Genomic DNA, 19,790 nt, shown 5'->3' on the forward strand with positions numbered 1-19,790 from the left:
CTGTCCAAAATATAAAATGACAGAATGCAAAAGTACCGAAGCACCACTTTGTTTCTTTAAGATGGGAAAACACTCAGCAAGGTAGAAAAAGTGATGTTTGCTTTTGCTTGCACTTGAAGCGTTGCTAAATGAGCGCAGGCGGGGCTGACGGTGGAACACAAAGAAAGCCGCGGCAGGCAACGAGGAAGACGAGCGGGGAGGAGGAAGAGATGGCCAAGAAACAGCCGGCGTGCAGTGCCCTCACTCTGCCACGCCAACCCCTCGTGTGTGTGCACCAAACGCGACGCATGTTTGCACACAAGCAGCACGGTGCCTTGCATTTTTAATGTCGGGCGGTTATTTTCACACACAAGCAGCAACGGCGGCAGAGTGGTGATCGCGAGAGGCTGAATGGAGGATCCGTGACTGACCGTACTTTGTGTGTGTGTGTGTCTCCACAACACAGTCTGCTGCAACATATCCCTTTAAGTGCAGCGTGCAGGACGCGTGTGTATTTTTATCTTTCAACTCCAGGTGCACTCGGGTAGCACACACACAAAGCATGACTTTTTATTATTATGACAAATAAACTAGCAAATCCCCGGGGGAGTGGAGTGTGGACGTGCTTTGGCAATGATATGATCACAGGTCTAATTCTTGTCAGATTTAATTCAAGATGATGTCATCAAAAAATAACCCTAATTTCCATTTTTGTCTAAAATAATTGATTAATACATAATTTTTGTAAAATAACACTAACTTCAATACTTTTTCTCCATTATATTTAAATTAATACAAACTGAAAAATGTATTAAAATATTGGTTACATTTTCTTTAAAGAAAAACTAAGCTAATTATGCTATGATACATTATCTTTTACAATTTTTTTTATTTTTTTAATGAATACTAAAATATAATAATATAATCAAATATAATGTATAAATGCTCTTGCTCATTAATACATACAGAAAAGTGTATGAATATTTTTTGATAGTGGTTTAAAATTCTAATTATTAAACACTTAAACCATTGACATTTTTTCAATTCAATGAATACATGTATTCATTATGTAATATGTATATGTAATACATATGTATATGTAATATGTATACAAAATGTATTAAAACACTTTTCAATCGCTTGTAATTAATACCTACTTTTTACATTTTGTCTGTATATATTTTTTTATTTATATCAAATAATGCCTAAAAATACATATTTTAGATTAAGTACTGTCACTGACGAAGAAGTTTCCCAGGCATCTGGAGCCATGGATGTATTTGCCTGGGAGGTCCAGTATAGTACAACATAAACTCAATGGAGGAGAGGAGGCAGAACCAGGAATAAGCTATGTTGCCCTCTAGTGTTGCAAAGCAGGAATGTACACAAACAGCTCCATCTACTTCATAAAAGGATCCTGCCCGGTTCCAGTCCGTGTGTATGCATGTGTGTGTGTTTATGGGAAAGAAGGCGTACCGAAGTGGAAGGAGACAGCACGATGTTGCCGATGGAGGCCTTGAGCTCGTCGATGGTTGCTCGGTTCTGATGCGTGCCGTTGTTGGGTTGGACGGGCTTGATCTCCACGTGGAACTTCCGGGGCTCGTCCTCGTCCTCTGAGTCGCTGGACGAGTAGAAGGAGTTCTCTTTGGCATGTTTCACCAGTTAAAGAGGCCATGTGATTCACACGGAATATTTCATGCGTGTCGACCAAGTCGGAAAGGATATCATTGTCGACCGCTTCTGGCCTGATGCAGAAACCTTCATCGTCCACCTGCGGAACGTTCTGCAAAGGCAGAAACAGATCACATGAAAAATGACCATAGCATAAATTAACATCTATTACGTTAGTTCAATGAAAAAAGGTAAACTCTATATTCTATGCATTCGCTACACACACGGTGAAATATTTCATGAACGTATACTGCTCGCAAGAAGTTATTAAGATATTTCAGATACATCTCAGAATGAACCTAAAATGTACTATGGTATAACTTTTACAGGTGAACTTTATTTGAGGTGTTCACGTTCAATACTCAACACACAACTTGCTGCTCTCTAACATAACAGTTGCGCACATCCTTAACTTTTTGAGAGTAGAATATTTCGTCATTATTTTGATGACAGGTAGAAATTGTCAAAAATGTCTCATCTGCTGTGAAATAACTTTAGCGGAATAATCTAATAATCTCATGACGCACCTCTTTATCTGTATAAGTGGTGCAGCTTCCATTCATTCAAAGGAAATGCAATAATATCCCTCGTCCTGTGTGTGTGTGTGTGTGTGTCAGCAGAAACACTGGACACATTGTCAAACATACTTAGAATCATTTAACCCCCGAAGCGACAACCTGGAAACTCTCCCACAATGCATCAGACAACAAGCTCTGTTTACTTTATGCAAGGACGCAACATAAAGACTCAAACAATCAGCACCTCTGTGACTGTTGCAATGGCTGCAACCATGCACATTTCTGAAATAATCATATCCGCTGCAGTGGTGTGTGTGTGTGTGTGTGTGTGTGCGTTGGCTTGCTTACAGCATTCTGAATGTCTATGGCCCCGTAGTATCCGAGGGGAGCGCCATTGGCAGTGTTCTACAAGCATAAACAAAGAAAAAAGGAATGAATGAATGAGCAAATCTGCAAAACAAACAAGAGGGAAGCAGGGAGAGGGAGAGAGAGAGAGAGAGAGAGAGAGAGCGAGGGAGAGTCACATGTCAGAGTAGTAAGCGGCGGCACAAAATGAGCGTGATGCTCCGCCACCTCCTGCTGTCGGACACGGCACATGACAAGGCGACGCTTGACATAACAAGCTAAAAGCAGCAATCGCAGGCTAAACTCCCGGGCTGTTTACTCACGCTTTCCACTTCTGTGGACTCCCTGCAAGACAAACGGGGGGACACGACATCATGAGGAGAAATGCTCCGACGCCACTCGCTGTCGTGGTTTACTTACGTGGAGTCTGTGTCTTTGTCTTTCCGCCGTCCTGGGATGCCAAATGGCTTTCTCCTCCTGGGTTTGGCACCTTCACAAAAATAGAGATGTCATGGACATGCTCTTATTATTATTATTATTATTATTCAAGCTGTACACATGTTGCCAAAGTGGTACCTTCGGTGGCAATGGCGGCGTTGCACTCCTCAAATTCAATGGGCCCTAATGAGACACACACACAAAAACATCTTTTAGGTTCATTTGGCACATAAAGGGTCAATGGCCCACCGCTGTGAATGCTGTGAATGTACATCACGCAATAATCGCACACATACACACACACACACACACACACACACACACACACACACAGTCAAATACACAACACAGGGACTGGCGTGCTGCACAGAGTGTACACAAACAGGGCGAGGCTGATCCCACAGGGCAGACAGGGTCAATAGCCGAGTCAAATGTGCGTCTGGTGGCCGTCGCGCAGAAGCGGCCAAAACGTCACAGCAGCAAACGCACACACACACACACACACACACACACACACACACACACACACACACACACACACACGCACGCACACACACACGCACGCACGCCAAGTCGCAAACCGCTTCCTAATTGACACAGCGGCCCTAAAAGTGAGTGGAAGAAAAGCGAGGCCCGTCAACACGGGACACGCAAAGTCACTTAACCCTATTAGAATAAGACAAACCAGTCCAAGATTACATGCAATCAAGTGTTTAAAGCCACAGGCGCAAATCTGATCACAGGCTTAAGAGATGCCCTTTTTGACTTTTCGATGGCAGAGGCCGCTGAAAAAGAGGCAAGAGCTTGCCAGACAACAATAACAATCAAATATGAGAGCTTTCACGCCGTTTTCACACTGTTTTGCATTTCCAGGCAGTTCATTGGTTCCAGCCCCAACTGTGATAAGTCTATTTCTTTATGAATAAATTGAATATTTTATAGTTTTGGCAGAGAAAACCTGCTTATCATCTTCTAAACACAGTTTTAGAATCATTAAAGCCCTCAGGAGGAAATAACACCCCTATAGTCACCTGTACACTCCTATTACCAAATAGAGTAGTTAAAGTCCGGCAAAGGGCTGCACAGCGGTCTAGTGGTTAGCGCGCAGACCTCACAGCCCAGACCAGGGTTCAATTCCACCCTCGGCCATCTTTGTTTGGAGTTTGCATGTTCTCCCCGTGCATGCGTGGGTTTTCTCCGGGTACTCCGGTTTCCTCCCATATTCCAAAAACATGCTAGGTTAATTGGCGACTCCAAATTGTCCATAGGTATGAATGTGAGTGTGAATGGTTGTTTGTCTATATGTGCCCTGTGATTGGCTGGCCACCAGTCCAGGGTGTACCCCGCCTCTCGCCCGAAGACAGCTGGGATAGGCTCCAGCACCCCCTGCGACCCTCGTGAGGATAAGCGGTAGAAAATGAATGAATGAATGAAATCCGGCAAATGCATTTTCTTTGATGGCAGCCATGTTTTTCAACCAATCTTGCTTCAATTGTACACATGTGCTTGGCAGTCTCCTCAAGGTGCCAAATTTGGGGGTGATTCATGTAAACCCCATGAAATGACAGTGGATGTTTAATTACAGTGTACATTGAGCTGTGCCACAAATTTCACTCAAGTCAATACAACTTGTGGGGTCAGACTTTGATGGCGGCGCCACCATGTGGTGTATGTTTCTAGAAGAACAACAGTACATTGTGATGCACTTGCACCCTATTATGTGAGGCGGTTCGGGGGTTCAGTGGTCAGCATCACACCTCACTGGGATCCGCTAAATTAAAAAGATCATTAAAAAAAAAACGTCTCATTTTAAGTTCTGCTTGCAATCATTGTGGCTACTTGAAGGCCCCGGCCGCTTGTGAGATGAGCAGAAGAGGCAGCGCCCTCCGGCAATGTGTCCGATACACGAGCGCGCCTTGACCCGAAAAGAACAAAAGCCAATGATGTTTTCACTCAGGACGTATACATTAGCCGCAGCGTCCGCGCGGCAGACTAAACTACAACAATCCCCCCCACCCCCCTCACCCCCAGAGGATGGCGGTGGTGAGCATGCATTGATGCATTGTTTGGCGTGTGCAGCGCCGGGCGAAGCGCAAGCGAGCGGCCAGTCACGAGAGGCGCGCATCACGCCAAGTGAAGTGGATAAAGTACACCGATGACTGATCTACTCTACTGTGCAATATCGGCCCTTAACCGCCGGCAAACACACAATGACTGCACGAACGACTCTCTGTGTGTGTGTGTGTGTGTTCTTGCCAATCAAAACACAATTAGCTTTCCAAAATAGCATTCCATTTGAGGACAGATACTAACATCCTCCATGGTGCCTTCAGTGTGTTGTCAAATGCAGAGAGGTACAGTATTTCTTTGAGTGAAAACGCCTTACATTGGGATGGGCACCTTTCACATTTGAACCGACACAGTACCAATGCCGACAACGGTACCACTTCTCTGTGCTTTTGGGTGTAAGAAATGGTAATTTAATAGGGATGACACAAAATCTATCATGTCTCTTGGGCACTGGGCCTGGGACAATAATAAATTCATGAAGAAAATAAATGAAAATTCACTGGCCCAGTGCATGCATGTCCGTGTTCCTCAATTCCCACATCTAAACAGGCAGGAAGAGAGTTCACTTCTCCTCTCACTTTGTGTGGAAGTGGTAACTTTGTCCTTCTTCCCCACTCCACTTGAAACACTTTAAAGTTTAGAGTAGGTCAATTGGAGAGGCTAACCAGTTAGCTCTGTAGATGCTCCACCAGAATACTGTTGTCAAATAATGTTGAGAGCGGCAACAAAACATTTTGATGAAAAATATACCGAACCAAGTCGAGGATCTATCTCGAGAAGCGTTTGTTCATAATGAATGTTGCCATCAACTGCAAATGTCATTTTTTGCTTATTTTCCATTCACGTTTTCAAAAAAAATCCACTAATGTAGAGGATAACTCCAACCATTTTTAAGCAAAGTCAGAGACACTTTAAGTGACAGTACGTTGCTTTTGTTATGCTACCCCCCCCCGCGCGCTTTGGCCCTGAGTCAATTTGATGATTCACATCATAAATGCATTGAAAAACTAATGTGATGTCAAAGTACATGCATGTGAAAGCAGACAATGCACTTATTAGTATTGATGAGGTTAGCAGAGCTGCAGAAGAGAAGGCATTGGTTTCATTCCCCCCCCCGTCTTCTTCAGGAACAATTCAATTCAAGAAGCTGGGTGACCTTTTGCATCTACACACGTGTTAGGTCTACAAAGGCAACATTAGAAAGTGTTTAAACACCTCCTAAAAACAGACACACTCTGTTTATCCAGGGGGGAAGATGCTTCCTTTCTTTGGACTTTGCCAGCGAAGCATGCAGTCATGCATGCGTGGAGGATGGTTTTTTAAATTGCATATGCTTCACATGGCACTGGGTGGGTGGGTGGGTGGGTGAAAAGATGGGGTGGGGTGGGGAGGGGGGGTTTGCGTGTCTGGCCGGCCGCCAGTTGACAGCTCAGCTGGATATCGTTGAACACTCCAAACGCAACCCCCACCCCCCCGCCTGCCTCGCAGCGTGTCACTTTGGGATGGTTTCCGCAATAGAAAGTTTATTCAACCTCGCTCACTCTAAAGGCTCCGGACCGGCCATCCGTTCAACTATTTCATCAGACTCGAGACAGGTTATTTTTCTGACAGCTGCGAGATCCCTAATGAAGGGCTTGATACGGGCAGGAATTTCTGACCGTTTTTTTTTTCAGCCTCAATTAATTCTGCTGTCCAAACAAATGAGGGCCACCACTCAGCGGACGCGGCGTCTGGACACACGGGGGTCACACATTGTTTACACACATACACAGCAGAGGTGAACGCCTCTGTGCCTGACGTAATGCTGTGCATGAGTGGAGACGAGGATTGGGGGGGGGGGGGGGGGTGTACACGGAGGACTAAATATTCACACGCATGGCATTTTGTAGGCTAATTGGCATCCACCTTTATGCTCTCCCCGTGGCTGCATCCCAAACAGGTGGGATTCAAGGGGGGGGGCCTTGATTATCGTGGCATGGCAAAGTTTACACAAAAGTCATTGTTGAGCTCTGACCTCCACGGGAAAGGTTGGTGCTGCCTGCTTAAGCCTGCAAGGCCAGCAAAGCCCCCCATGTGACCCGTGCTTACTGGAATGCCGAGCCCGCCTACCTTTACAGCAGATTACTATGATTGACTCTGATGGCGCTCGCCCATTTCTAATTGCCCCCACTCCATAGCGCCGTTTCTGTGGGGGTGGCTTTATTTACGCACAACACTGACACCGACGCTAAACACGACTGAAATAAGCCCGTCTCTGACCTTATGGTCATCGTGAGCATCATGCGACTGATGCCCACTCCAAAAAAGTAATTGACTTAGTAACAGAATTACAGTACTCAGAATTACAGTGTAATTAGTTACCAAGGAAAGTAATGATTGCATGTTTTTTTTTATCTCAAACAACTGGGATTTCACTTGAGAGTGGCGCGTGGCCATGTTTGACGAGATTAGGCTGTGTGCCGGTCTTGTGATTGCCACTTTACTCGCAACAACACTGATGACAAAAAGCATCCAAGGCAAAATGCAGTGCACTACTTGGCTGCGACCAGCAGGGGTGCTAGTGAGTCGACATCATATCTGTTGTTTGCGTCTTTAGGCTTATTGTTTGCACCGGCCAAAACAACACAGTTTGTAGTGCATAAAGAGAACCTTATAAAGGTAATCCCTCGGAACTTGACACTTCCAATGTCGCAGCTTCACTCCATTATGGTTTTTAAAAATATATATTAATACATGAATCATGCTGTTTCATAGTTTATAGACCCATTTGTCATTAAATTTTTTTTTGCTTAAATTAAGCATCTTGAAGCCTAAAAATGGCTATATGAACAATATAAATATGTCATTCAAAGACAGTGTGATCATATGTAGTATTTTACACTGGTCACTAAGTGTCGGGAATGTTACACTGAGCAACAAGCAACTCTCCCAATGCTAACATTCATTCATTCATTTTCTACCGCTTTTTCCTGGTGCTGGAGCCTATCCCAGCTGTCTTCGGGCGAGAGGTGGGGTACACCCTGGAGTGGTCGCCAGCCAATCACAGGGCAAACAACCATTCACACTCACATTCATACCTATGGACAATTTGGAGTCGCCAATTAACCTAGCATGTTTTTTTGGAATGTGGGAGGAAACCAGAGTACCCGGAGAAAACCCACGCATGTGAGGAGGACATGCAAACTCCACACAGAGATGGCTGAGGGTGGAATCGAACCCTGGTCCTCCTAGCTGCGCGCTAACCACTCGATCGCCGTGCCGCCCCAATGCTAACATGTGAGTCTATATTATATCTTATGTCTAACGTCTTATTTACTCTTATTAGGTCTAATATATTCGGTAATACAAGTGTAAACGTGACTGTAGGGGTGTTACCTCGTCTAGAGAGCTCTAATAATGTTAAAAACAAGGCTGCAAGCAGGTTTTCCATGCTCTAATGATGAACATTGTTGATGTAAGAAATCCTACTTTCCTACTGTCTGTTTTCCTCATCTCTTGCTGGCAAACAGGCAGGAAGATGGTTCATGCTCTACATTGCTTTCAGCACATTTTTCCATCAACAACTACATGAACAGAGCGAGTCAAGTTGTCTTTCATTTTAAAATCTCGTCTGGCTCTCATAGAGCCAATCTGATGTATGGTCTCGTCTCATGACAGCCCTAAGTGTTCACATATTGCTATTGCCGCTGTAAAGAAAAGAAGGATGTGACTCACCTGGTCTCTCCTTGCCTGTTCCTTTGCTTTCAGACAGTTTCTGTATTAAGGCCTCTACAGATGTGTTCTCAATGTTCCTCACAAATTCAGTCTGAACCTGAAAAAACACAAAGTCAAAAAAAAATGTTAGATTGTTTTTTCTATATAAAATACCAAGCACCATAAAAATAATATTGTTCAATGAACAGCAGTTTTTGGAACCTCATATTATATGGGGTGAGGGTGAAGTAGGTTTTTATTTCGGAGCTTTTCCTTTGACGGTGATCTTATAACTAGCGAAGAGCGATGATGTGTTTGTGTTAACGCAAGGTTTGTCGAACGCCAGGTAACACTCGCCCGTGCGTGATACTGGGTTCATTGAGTGCTCTCGGACTTGGAGCCCACCTTGGTGCTACCTAGAAGTCCTGCTAGGGTGCCAACAATGGACTCTCACAACCAAAGTCTCCCTTCAAAAATGTAATAGGTATCTATATGGGCCGATTTCAATCATGGATGAGCATATCAGAATCGACGAGATAAAACATCCCAAGTTTGTGTCTGCCTTAGTAATAAAGAAGGCCAGGGGTACATGTGAAATAGCGTCTATCAAGAGTAAGCTTTATTATTTTTGTAAAGAGCAGAATCTGTCTTGTACAGGATGTCATGAGATCCATGCCAAGCGCTAGTGAAGTTAGCGTGATAATTAAGTCTAAATGTTCATGCCCCCGGTGGGCGGTACACTTACATAAGTTCACTTAGAGCGTTTTGACTTCCCACCCGTATGGCAACACGGCTGCACTGCGCGGAAAAGAAGGAAAACAAAGGATTTAAGGGTCAGAGATTGGGCGTGCGGTGTGAACGTGTTTTGTAATGGTGGATGTGGAGGGGGGGAGGAGGAAGTGGCTTGGTGTTAGCTCCGTGTGTAACTGATGCCGAGTCGCCTCCACTCGATATTAAGAACATTTATTTAGCCTGCAGGGCAACACAATGTACTGTAAGGCGTCACCTTGAATCATTGTTATCCCTTCCCTCTCCTCGCCGTGTTTGTTTGTTTTGAATTTGCGTTGGGGGGGGGGGGTGTACGTTATGTATAGGCCGGTACCACACCATTTAGATGTGCGTGATACTGGAAGAGTGGCTGGGCTATCAAACAAACACACCGATGTAGCACACACACACACACACACACACATACATACAAAACCACCCCCCCCTCTGCGCCCTGGGGGGTCCCGTGGAGAGGCGGAGTGCATTAGCTTTGTGCGCCCCAGCAGCAGAGGATGTTAGTCGCAGGGCGATGTGTGGTGAGGTGTAGGGTTGAGGCGGGGTGGGTGGGCGGGCGAGGGGGAGCTGATGCATTGCTCACGCAAGCTGTCAGGTGCTGCTGCCATGAGGAGGGCACTAATGTCGTCAACCTGCGTGCGCGCACGCACACACACACACAGCCCCCCACCCCCACCAAGTGAGGCTTTTGCCCACGTCCATCTCTCCCTTCAAGGCATCCTCACTTTCACACACGAGCTCACTTACAAAAACAAACAGAGCACGCACACGGACAGATACACCTGCCCTGCTACACACACACACACACACACACACACACACACACACACACACACACACCACTGTGCACTTCTTTACAGTCTACCATGGAACATTTTCCCTCTTCATGCAGCACCCCCCCACCCCCCCACCCCAAAATACTCCTTTTCCTCTCTCACGCTTTCCTTCCTTTCATGGTGCCTGGTGAAGTGACTACACACCTCGACCATTTTTATCACAGTATTCGTCACTCCCTCACTCTCAAGGCTTTTCAAAAATTGATAAATGATTGCAGTTTCATGGTTGACTTATTATTAGTCTAACAAAAAAAGCATATTTCAGAAAATGTTGAGCATTCCTGGCCTAAAATGAGCGTTTCCAGGTATAAATATGTTCTAAATGAACTAAAATACAATTCCAATTTAAGGCAATACAAGATGCTGACAAGCTGTCGTCTACGCTGGCCACTAGGTGTCACTAGTGTCACCAGACTTCACCGCCGACAACAGGCTTTTATTCATTCACTCATTGTCTACCGCTTATCCTCACGAGGGTCGTGGGGGTGCTGGAGCCTATCCCAGCTGTCTTCGGGCGAGAGGCGAGGTACACCCTGGACTGGTCGCCCGCCAATCACAGGGCACATATAGACAAACAACCATTCACACTCACATTCATACCTATGGACAATTTGGAGTGGCCAATTAACCTAGCATGTTTTTGGAATGTGGGAGGAAACCGGAGTACCCGGGAGAACATGCAAACTCCACACAGAGATGGTGGAATTGAACTCGGGTCTCCAAGCTGTGAGGCCAGTGTGCTAACCACTCGTCCGCCGTGCACAGGCTTTCATTATTTCAGAATTATTTCTCTCACTACAAGCACACTACTAACATAAAAATAATATAAATCATCATCATAATAAGTCGGGCTACTAACCGTACTCCATCCCTGATGTCCAGAACACATTCATTGAAACACACATAACACAAGTCATGGTTTATTTTCTCGAATTATATCCACCATTTTGGGTAACAGGGGTGTAGAGGTAATATAGGGGTGTTATTTCATGTCTAGAGGGCTCTAATCTTGGTCAAATATTGTATTTGGAAAGTTATTAACTGGTTTTGCTCTAACATTATGCTTTATGCTCTAACTACATTAATACTGAATGCTTCCTGTACCAATCTGGTACTTCTACTGTCACATCATCTACTGTCAGTGGAAGTACATCTTCTCCATCGTATGGAGGAAGTTCTTTCTGAAAGTGGAAGTACTGCATACAGAAAAAGCAGTGCTTTTGCATATTATTACACTGTATTTATGAGATTATGATTATGTTATGAATACAGGCAAACCTTGGAGATGTGTTTGTGCTTTTTTGTGTAGATATTTCCAAACACATGCCAACTCTGCATAGGAGAGATGTGAGTGGCGAGTGCATGGAAACATATGATTTGCTCGCCGTGTCCACTTGTCAGCACGCATGCCGCCGGGCGCGGTGACTCAGCACAATATTGCGCCCTCTGCCTACTGGAGAGAGAGCGCCGTTCTCTCCCAATCTGCTTCAGAAAGACAAATTTATCACCAAACCACAACGACCGCTTGTGATTTCCTGGCTCCGAGATTGAGAGACAGAGAGAAAAGAAACACAAAGCTTGTCATCGGGCGCCATGTTTAAAAAAAAGCCGGACGCTGCAGCGGGGCAGCGCCGCCACTGCGGCCGCCGTCGGCCTCCTTCACAGAATAACACAGGAAGTGCGGCGCTAAATAACCTGCGGTGGCCTGTCGCTACTCATTCCTTCCAACCAGCTGCATCAGCCGCAGGCGGGAATGGAAGACGGCCTTTCCGTGGAGTGGTGCGCCCCCGGATGGGCAATCGTGGAACTAAAGCACAGCGCATCGTCACGTTGGGTCTTGTTTGCGGAATATGACCACCCCTAATAAAGTTATGACGCGTGAAACAGGTCTAGTTGCCGACGGGACTATCCGGAAGTGTCAGAAAGGGGTTGAAGAATGGCGGAGACGGGTTTGGATCAGTTGTTAATTGTCGGTCATAAAAGGATGAATGGAGCATTTCCTGCTTCTCGGTTAAACGATTAGCGAGATCAAAGCCGACACTAATTGATATGACACCCAGTGAACCCAGGCAGCACAGCCCCCAGGTCAACACCTTAGTCCACCCAATGGAATGTTGTGGACCGTATAAGAGTGTGTGGACTCACCTCTCCTATTTGGACGTGTGTTTCGTCAACGGATTGCGAATATGACTGGATGATCTCCTTCATGTGGAGAATGTGGCTTTCTTCAATGTCCTGGAATTTCTGTAGGTTGTAAAAACAACGCAGAATTGTGGCGTTGGTCTTTTTCAAAACATTACAGTGCATCAATTCTAGAGTCTTGGAACGGTCCTCGTACCTGCGCCGTGTCTTCCATCTTTTGTTCAAAGTCGGACTTGGCCAAGGCGTATTTTTCCACGTAGGACTTGTAGGTCTCTGTGGCTTTTTTGGCTTTTATTCCCGCCTGTGAAGCACCAAAGGTTGACATCAGTTTACACACTGGACAACGGCAAACACTTAGCTTAATTGCTTCCAAAAAATGGGACAAAATGATGAGGTGCAGTATATAATGCCTTGTCGTTACTATTCCGGTGCCAAGAAAATAATCCTTTGTTCACCTTTAAGGCGTTGGTGATTATTTAAGGCTCACCTCACGATGGATCCACAATACACAGTTTACCACAGCTTATTGGTTCCAGACTCGTCTGCGATAAGCTAATTTTCCGCAAAGGAGTATTCATTAATTCATTCATTTTCAACCACTTTTTCCTCACGAGGGTCGTGGGGGTGCTGGAGCCTACCCCAGCTGTCTTCGGGCGAGAGGCGGGGTACACCCTGGACTGGTGTCCAGCCAATCACAGGGCACATATACACAAACAACCAGTCACACTCACATTCATACCTATGGACAATTTGGAGTTGCCAATTAACCTAGCATGTTTTTGGTATTCAGTATTAATAAATTGAATACTTTCAAAAACAGCTTTTACAATTATTAGAGACTTCTAGACATGAAATAACACCCCTATAGTCACCTTTACATTCCTTATACCAAATATAGTAGTAGATACAATCAAATCAGTAACCCATGTTGTTATTATTATTATTATGATTGTTGAATATGATTTTTTTCAAACTGATAACAGCCTGCATTCAACCACAAAATGGCAATTCATTCATGTAATTAAGTCCTTCATTTTTGAAAAACCGCAATGGAACGAGGGTGCGATGTAGCGAGGGACAACTGCTTGGTCCATACAGCAAATAAGCAGGTCCTGCGACACCTAGCAGGATCTAGTAAGCACCAGGTCTACGTGTGTATGTGTCCTGTCCCACCTTGTCCACATCCCTCTGGGTGGCCCCTTCCTTGCGGAGGCGCTCCTGCTCCACAGTTTTGGTGTTGTAGTTCTCCTTGGACTTCTGCAGGGCTTGCGAGGTGCTCTGGATGTTCTGCACGGCCTCCAGGGTGGATGCCACCTCTTCTTTCGTCTTAACAACAGGACATAAGAGTGACATAAGCGCCGCAACACCGGGTGGTAGCGTTTCGTTTCGTCTCGTCTCACCTTTTTGTGCGCTTTGGCCTGCTCTTCCACATACTTGTGGACATCTTTTATAAGCTCCTGCAGCTTCCTCACCAACTCCATGTGGCAGCCGGCCAGCTTCTCAGTGGAGCCCTTGAACAGTTCCCACACCGGAGCGAACGTCCTGGGAGGTGACAAGAGTAAGATGGAGAGGGGCACTGAACTCGGAAAATTGTTTCTACTCACCCGAGCTGTGAAAAGTTCCCTGCTGTCTTGGCAAGTTTGGTCATGGAGCGAGCGTAGGCCTCTTCAATAACACTCCTGGAACACACGTTGAAAGGGGAACCACATGATTGGATCATATAGTATTTATTAACACGTAAGCTTTGAGAAGATAGATGTATTTGCATTCTACCAGGAAAGCAAAGATGCTCTGCACAGTGCCTTTTGACCCCCACTAGAGGAAGCCCTAAGCAAACTATTCATCTCTTCACGTTGGGTACATTCTAATTCAAGAAAGCATGTCTGATTGAAATCCCCATTAAAATAATCAGCGTTATGAGTCATGATATTGCATTAAATACATGAAGATGCACATCAATGCCTTGACTAAACAAAACAACACAATTCCAAAAGAATTTTCTCATTGTGTCATCATGTTATTTCTCATGTTTTACGTGCTTTCGGTGAAGGAGGGCAGCCAAAGTAAATAAAACACTACACCACCTTACTATTGGGTAATCAATCAGTGAATCAGCCATTTGGATGGGAGGGAGACGGGAATGGCGAATAAACAGCGCCATCAAGTGGGCAAATGACGCAAAGATCAAGACCAACACAGGACTGACTTTTCCCTCAAAGATGTTTTGCTTTCTTGAGGTGAACCTTTTTGGAAAATGACACATTATTTGTTGTGTGCATAGTTGTCTGCGGGGCGTGACCTGGCTTTGCAGGGGAATAAAGTGCTGCTACACCATGTTGAAATGAAAAAACAACTATGTCACACGTGAGGCTGTACTGAAAAAACAAAGTAAAACCTACCAAGGCAAAGATACAGTAAGTGGTTTTTCGAGTGAGAATGTGCAGCTTAGCACAAAATTACCTAAAACCGGTGAAAATTAAAGTTTCAGGTTGCATTATTTTTAAAGAAATAATTACTTCCACTGGGCGGCACGGCAGTCGAGTGGTTAGCGCGCAGCCCTCACAGGTAGGACACCAGGGTTCAATTCCACCCTCTGCCATCTCTGTGTGGAGTTTGCATGTTCTCCCTGTGCATGCGTGGGTTTTCTCCGGATACTCCGGTTTCCTCCCACATTCCAAAAACATGCTAGGTTAATTGGCCACTCCAAATTGTCCATAGGTATGAATGTGAGTGTGAATGGTTGTTTGTCTATATGTGCCCTGTGATTGGCTGGCCACCAGTCCAGGGTGTACCACGCCTCTCGCCCGAAGACAGCTAGGATAGGCTCCAGCACCCCCCGCGACCCTCGTGAGGAAAAGCAGTAGAAAATGAATGAATAATCACTTCCACCATCACTTTTAAAGAAAGCTGTTGCACATCAAAGCAAGCCATGATCATCTTCTGGCCAATGGTGAGCCAGTATTCCTTTTGTGTTTTTTTCTGTTGTGTATTACTTTGATATTTTGCTTTCTATATGTGTGCATGACAATAGGGTTCCAGTGTATATTAATAATAAAATCAGCCAATCCAATCTTACCTTTCCCTGATGAAGTCCGTCAGCTCCTTGGAGGAGATCTGGCCATGCTTCATGTTGTGGTACAGCACGTCAAAGCCATTATTCTTTTCTCCCTGTCAAGACAAAAAATAAATAGGGTGAGCAAAAAAAAGGTGATAAAAAAAGCTAACTTAGCCTGTGTACATTAATACCGCTGCCACTTTTTCAAGCAGTAGGGCCCTCGTAGCCCACATGGCTTCAAGTTGCCACTGAAGCAGCCGCTGGTCGACCATGCCCATCTTGGCCATGTTCAAGATGAATTATGAAAATAAATATTGCAGCTTTTCTTTGGAGGATCAAGAGGTCTCTGACACAGTCGTCCGTGCATATGCCGCCGCATAGTGGGCTCCTGGGCGACGGTGTCAGGTTGATGTTTTAAAAAATGCAAACGTAGCTCTGAATAATTAAATATGTTGATCCCCTTTGTGTCGCTACATTGACGCAAACAGCATTACGAATCTGTACACGTTACGCTTGTAGAAATGATATTGCCTGCACTCCTTCCACTCTAGCTGTTCAGATCATGACTTATTGTCATATTGTAATACAAAGCAAGCGCCACCAGGGGGCAGACTCTACAGGGGGGTCTAAAGAGCTGCCCTTGGCTGTTCTGTTATTGGCCATGGGCACTTTCTGAAAATAAAAATATTCATTGAATCTTAGCGGGGCTGCACTGCGGTAATAATGAAAGCCTGTGCACGGTGGAGAGTGGCTAGCATGTAGGCCTCACAGCTAGGAGACCCGAGTTCAATTCCACCATCTCTGTGTGGAGTTTGCATGTGTGGGTTTTCTCCGGGTACTCCGGTTTCCTCCCACATTCCAAAAACATGCTAGGTTAATTGGCGACTCCAAATTGTCCATAGGTATGAATGTGAGTGTGAATGGTTGTTTGTCTATATGTGCCCTGTGATTGGCTGGCCACCAGTCTCGGGTATATCCCGCCTCTCGCCTGAAGACAGCTGGGATAGGCTCCAGCACCCCCCCCCTGCGATCCTCGTGAGGATAAGCGTTTGAAAATGAATGAATCTTAGCGTTTGTACATTGTATCGAATCATATTAAATGCTTCCGTTTTTTTTAAATGTATTGTTCTATCCATATATGGCATGGGAACCTGGGTATTTAGTGTCCAATGGTATCGTCCATCACAAAGAAACCAGCCGGTCCAGCACGTCACAGGTGTGTTCCTTGCTGCTTTTTGCACGTCAACCGGACATAGGAGCCTGTACCTGTTGTTTGTGGTCTAGCTTTTATAGGTTTTTAACTATGTGGTTTAATAACAGCGCCTCCATGTGGGTGTATTTGTCAGAAAAGTAATAGCTCAGGCACCACAGCAAGGGGTACATGTTTAAAATTAACACATTTACACCATTTTGTCTTCACCAAACACACACAACTTCTTGTGCCACTTCACTGACCAACCTTGTTGCACACACTACACTGCAAAGTAGCCATTTCCTTGTTCCTGTACACATCACACAGTCAGCACTTTAACACGCACACACAAGTCTCTCTCCCTTTTGTCTACTACACAGTGACGCGGTCTGAAGGTTTGTGGAGACTCGGCACTAGCTTAGTTGGTGTGCTTGTGGCCTACATTTGACTCCAGTGTGGGAAAAAAGTAAAAAACTGGTTGAGCGTTTTTCCCCCCGTCGCCTACGGCAAAGAGAATGACAAGCATGCTCTCATGACATGTTCGAAAACGAGGAAAGATGAGACAGACGTGACCGTGAACCTCATGTAACCTGGCGGTGAAGTACTATGTGGCTGAAAAGCGGAGGGGAAGTGATGAAAGCCAGCAGCAACAGGAAGAACGTCTGACCAACAGGTGAAAGACAAGGCACGATATCGACAAACACGCCTGAAACATGAAAACAAACACAGGAAAGATTGCTGTGTGATTCCGAGACACGGAGTCTAACCAAGTGAGAGACACAATCCCTTCTTAAGACATCCCAGATTAGTCTTTAAGCCAGGAACACAATGCTTCTCTTCCTTTGGCCACTCATTGATGGGAGACGCTTTAGTCGTCCAAGAACATATGGTTACACTCCAACAAGTTAGTGGTCCAGCCTGAAGACCAACTTTACTTAACACACACAATTAGTGTGGCAAACATATGATCAGATATTTCATACATGTGCCATGCATGCCAAGATCTTACTCCTTCATGGTCACCACAATTCCTTTCGTCATGAAAAAAAAATGGATGGATGATGAATGAAAGGGTCAGAAACAATATTTCAGTGGAAACATAAGCAGAACCACAAAAAGCTACACAATCACATAAGATGTGGAGTACATAAGCGCAAAGGAATGCACCATATTTCATATTGATACACAATCACATAAGCTGTGGGGGCCTTTAGAGCAAAGGAATGCACCATATTTCATATTGCTACACAATCACATAAGGTGTGGATGTCATTAGAGCAAAGGAATACACCATATTTCATACTGCTACATGATCACATACGGCGTAGAGGCCATTAGAGCAAAGGAATGCACCATATTTCATACTGCTACGCAATCACATAAGATGTGGAGACCATAAGAGCAAAGTAATGCACCATATTTCATACTGCTACGTGATCACATACGGTGTAGAGGCCATTAGAGCAAAGGAATGCACCATATTTCATACTGCTACACAATCACATAAGATGTGGATGTCATTAGAGCAAATGAATACACCATATTTCATACTGCTACATGATCACATATGGGGTAGAGGCCATTAGAGCAAAGGAATGCACCATATTTCATATTGATACACAATCACATAAGATGTGGAGACCATAAGAGCAAAGTAATGCACCATATTTCATACTGCTACATGATCACATACGATGTAGAGGCCATTAGAGCAAAGGAATGCACCATATTTCATATTGATACACAATCACATAAGATGTGGAGACCATAAAAGCAAAGTAATGCACCATATTTCATACTGCTACATGATCACATACGATGTAGAGGCCATTAGAGCAAAGGAATGCACCATATTTCATATTGATACACAATCACATAAGATGTGGAGACCATAAGAGCAAAGTAATGCACCATATTTCATACTGCTACACGATCACATAAGACGTAGAGGCCATTAGAGCAAAGGATCACATTTCATAGTGTGAGTAATTGTGGGATATTGAGCTTTTATGACCTGACTGGCAGTTAAGTTGTGCCATTGTCCTGCATTGCAAGCAGAAAAACAAGCTAAATCCTTATTGAATGTTAATTTGAAGATGTTGAAGCTGAGCAATACAAAACCTTGCGAGGTGGCCTCCTGCGTGCACCCATCACACGCAGGTGGAGAATGTATCACAGGCGGCCTAAGTGGCTTTTTATTTGCTCATTTCATGTCCAGCAGCCAGCAAGTAGGGACAGGGCTGAGTGCTTATCCAGGTAAAGACAACGTAGAAAAAGACCGAGGACTGCACTCCCTCAGCGAGACAGAACCCCCAAGAAGACTTCCGCCCTGCAGGCAGCCAGTCTAGACGACCAATCTGTGCACTGACATTGAAGCGTCTGGTCATGTGACCGATGACAGCAACACAAAGCTTGACAGGTTTGTGGTATAAACAACTTATGGCTAAGCGATGCTATCACTATAAATACACAAACATAATCTACGTCTATATCAGGGCTGGCCTACATGGGGCCAAATCCAACCCATGAATGCTCTCAGACCGGTCCAGCCGTTCGAGCGACTCATTTTTGCAATAGATTCTAGTCATATGCGTTTTTTTAAATAAAATAGCAGAGCAATCCTGTCGTATGACTTTGGACTCCAACTGCTTAGTCTGATTGCGCAAACTCTGCTCGGCCTTCCGCTCAAGACAAGATGAAACGTGGAGAAGAAAGGGAAGGGAAGTTCTGGTACATGTCCCATTTGCACAACATTTTGCGCAAGAAGCTATTAGACAAACAGACCCACCTAAGTGCCTGTTGGCGATGTCAACATTAGCTTATCCTTGCTGGGCAATGTCATTTCCCACCACGCTGGAGGCATATTACACCAAAGCATATAGTGGAATCATCCATTCCTTCCAGAAGGTCCCACTCTAACCACATTATTTTTTATCATAAGAAATAATGCACAGAACACCAAATCCAACAACCCGTGTGCGGGTGGCTGGCTTGGTTGATGATTTGTAGTCAAGTCAAATGGAAATGGACTACACCCCCCCCCCCCATACACACACACGCCAAGTGTG

The 19,790-nt window shown here is 44.9% G+C and overlaps 1 protein-coding gene across 4 annotated transcripts in view; it reads right to left on the reverse strand.

Annotated features, from left to right (window-relative positions):
* fcho2 (FCH and mu domain containing endocytic adaptor 2) overlaps positions 1 to 19,790 on the reverse strand; it is a 36,560-nt gene that overhangs the window by 14,971 nt on the left and 1,799 nt on the right. For all 4 annotated transcript variants that reach the window (XM_058053049.1, XM_058053055.1, XM_058053063.1 and 1 more), the window contains exons 2-14: positions 15,552 to 15,643; positions 14,080 to 14,154; positions 13,876 to 14,017; positions 13,649 to 13,801; positions 12,672 to 12,776; positions 12,479 to 12,577; positions 8,736 to 8,832; positions 3,090 to 3,134; positions 2,934 to 3,003; positions 2,837 to 2,858; positions 2,517 to 2,573; positions 1,703 to 1,762; positions 1,456 to 1,629 (exon numbers count right to left, since the gene is read on the reverse strand). In XM_058053049.1, coding sequence (XP_057909032.1) covers positions 1,456 to 1,629; positions 1,703 to 1,762; positions 2,517 to 2,573; positions 2,837 to 2,858; positions 2,934 to 3,003; positions 3,090 to 3,134; positions 8,736 to 8,832; positions 12,479 to 12,577; positions 12,672 to 12,776; positions 13,649 to 13,801; positions 13,876 to 14,017; positions 14,080 to 14,154; positions 15,552 to 15,643 — 1,191 coding nt within the window. The remainder of the gene's footprint in view (positions 1 to 1,455; positions 1,630 to 1,702; positions 1,763 to 2,516; positions 2,574 to 2,836; positions 2,859 to 2,933; positions 3,004 to 3,089; positions 3,135 to 8,735; positions 8,833 to 12,478; positions 12,578 to 12,671; positions 12,777 to 13,648; positions 13,802 to 13,875; positions 14,018 to 14,079; positions 14,155 to 15,551; positions 15,644 to 19,790) is intronic.

The sequence above is a fragment of the Doryrhamphus excisus genome, chromosome 2 (assembly GCF_030265055.1).
Source record: "Doryrhamphus excisus isolate RoL2022-K1 chromosome 2, RoL_Dexc_1.0, whole genome shotgun sequence".
Taxonomy (NCBI): domain Eukaryota; kingdom Metazoa; phylum Chordata; class Actinopteri; order Syngnathiformes; family Syngnathidae; genus Doryrhamphus; species Doryrhamphus excisus.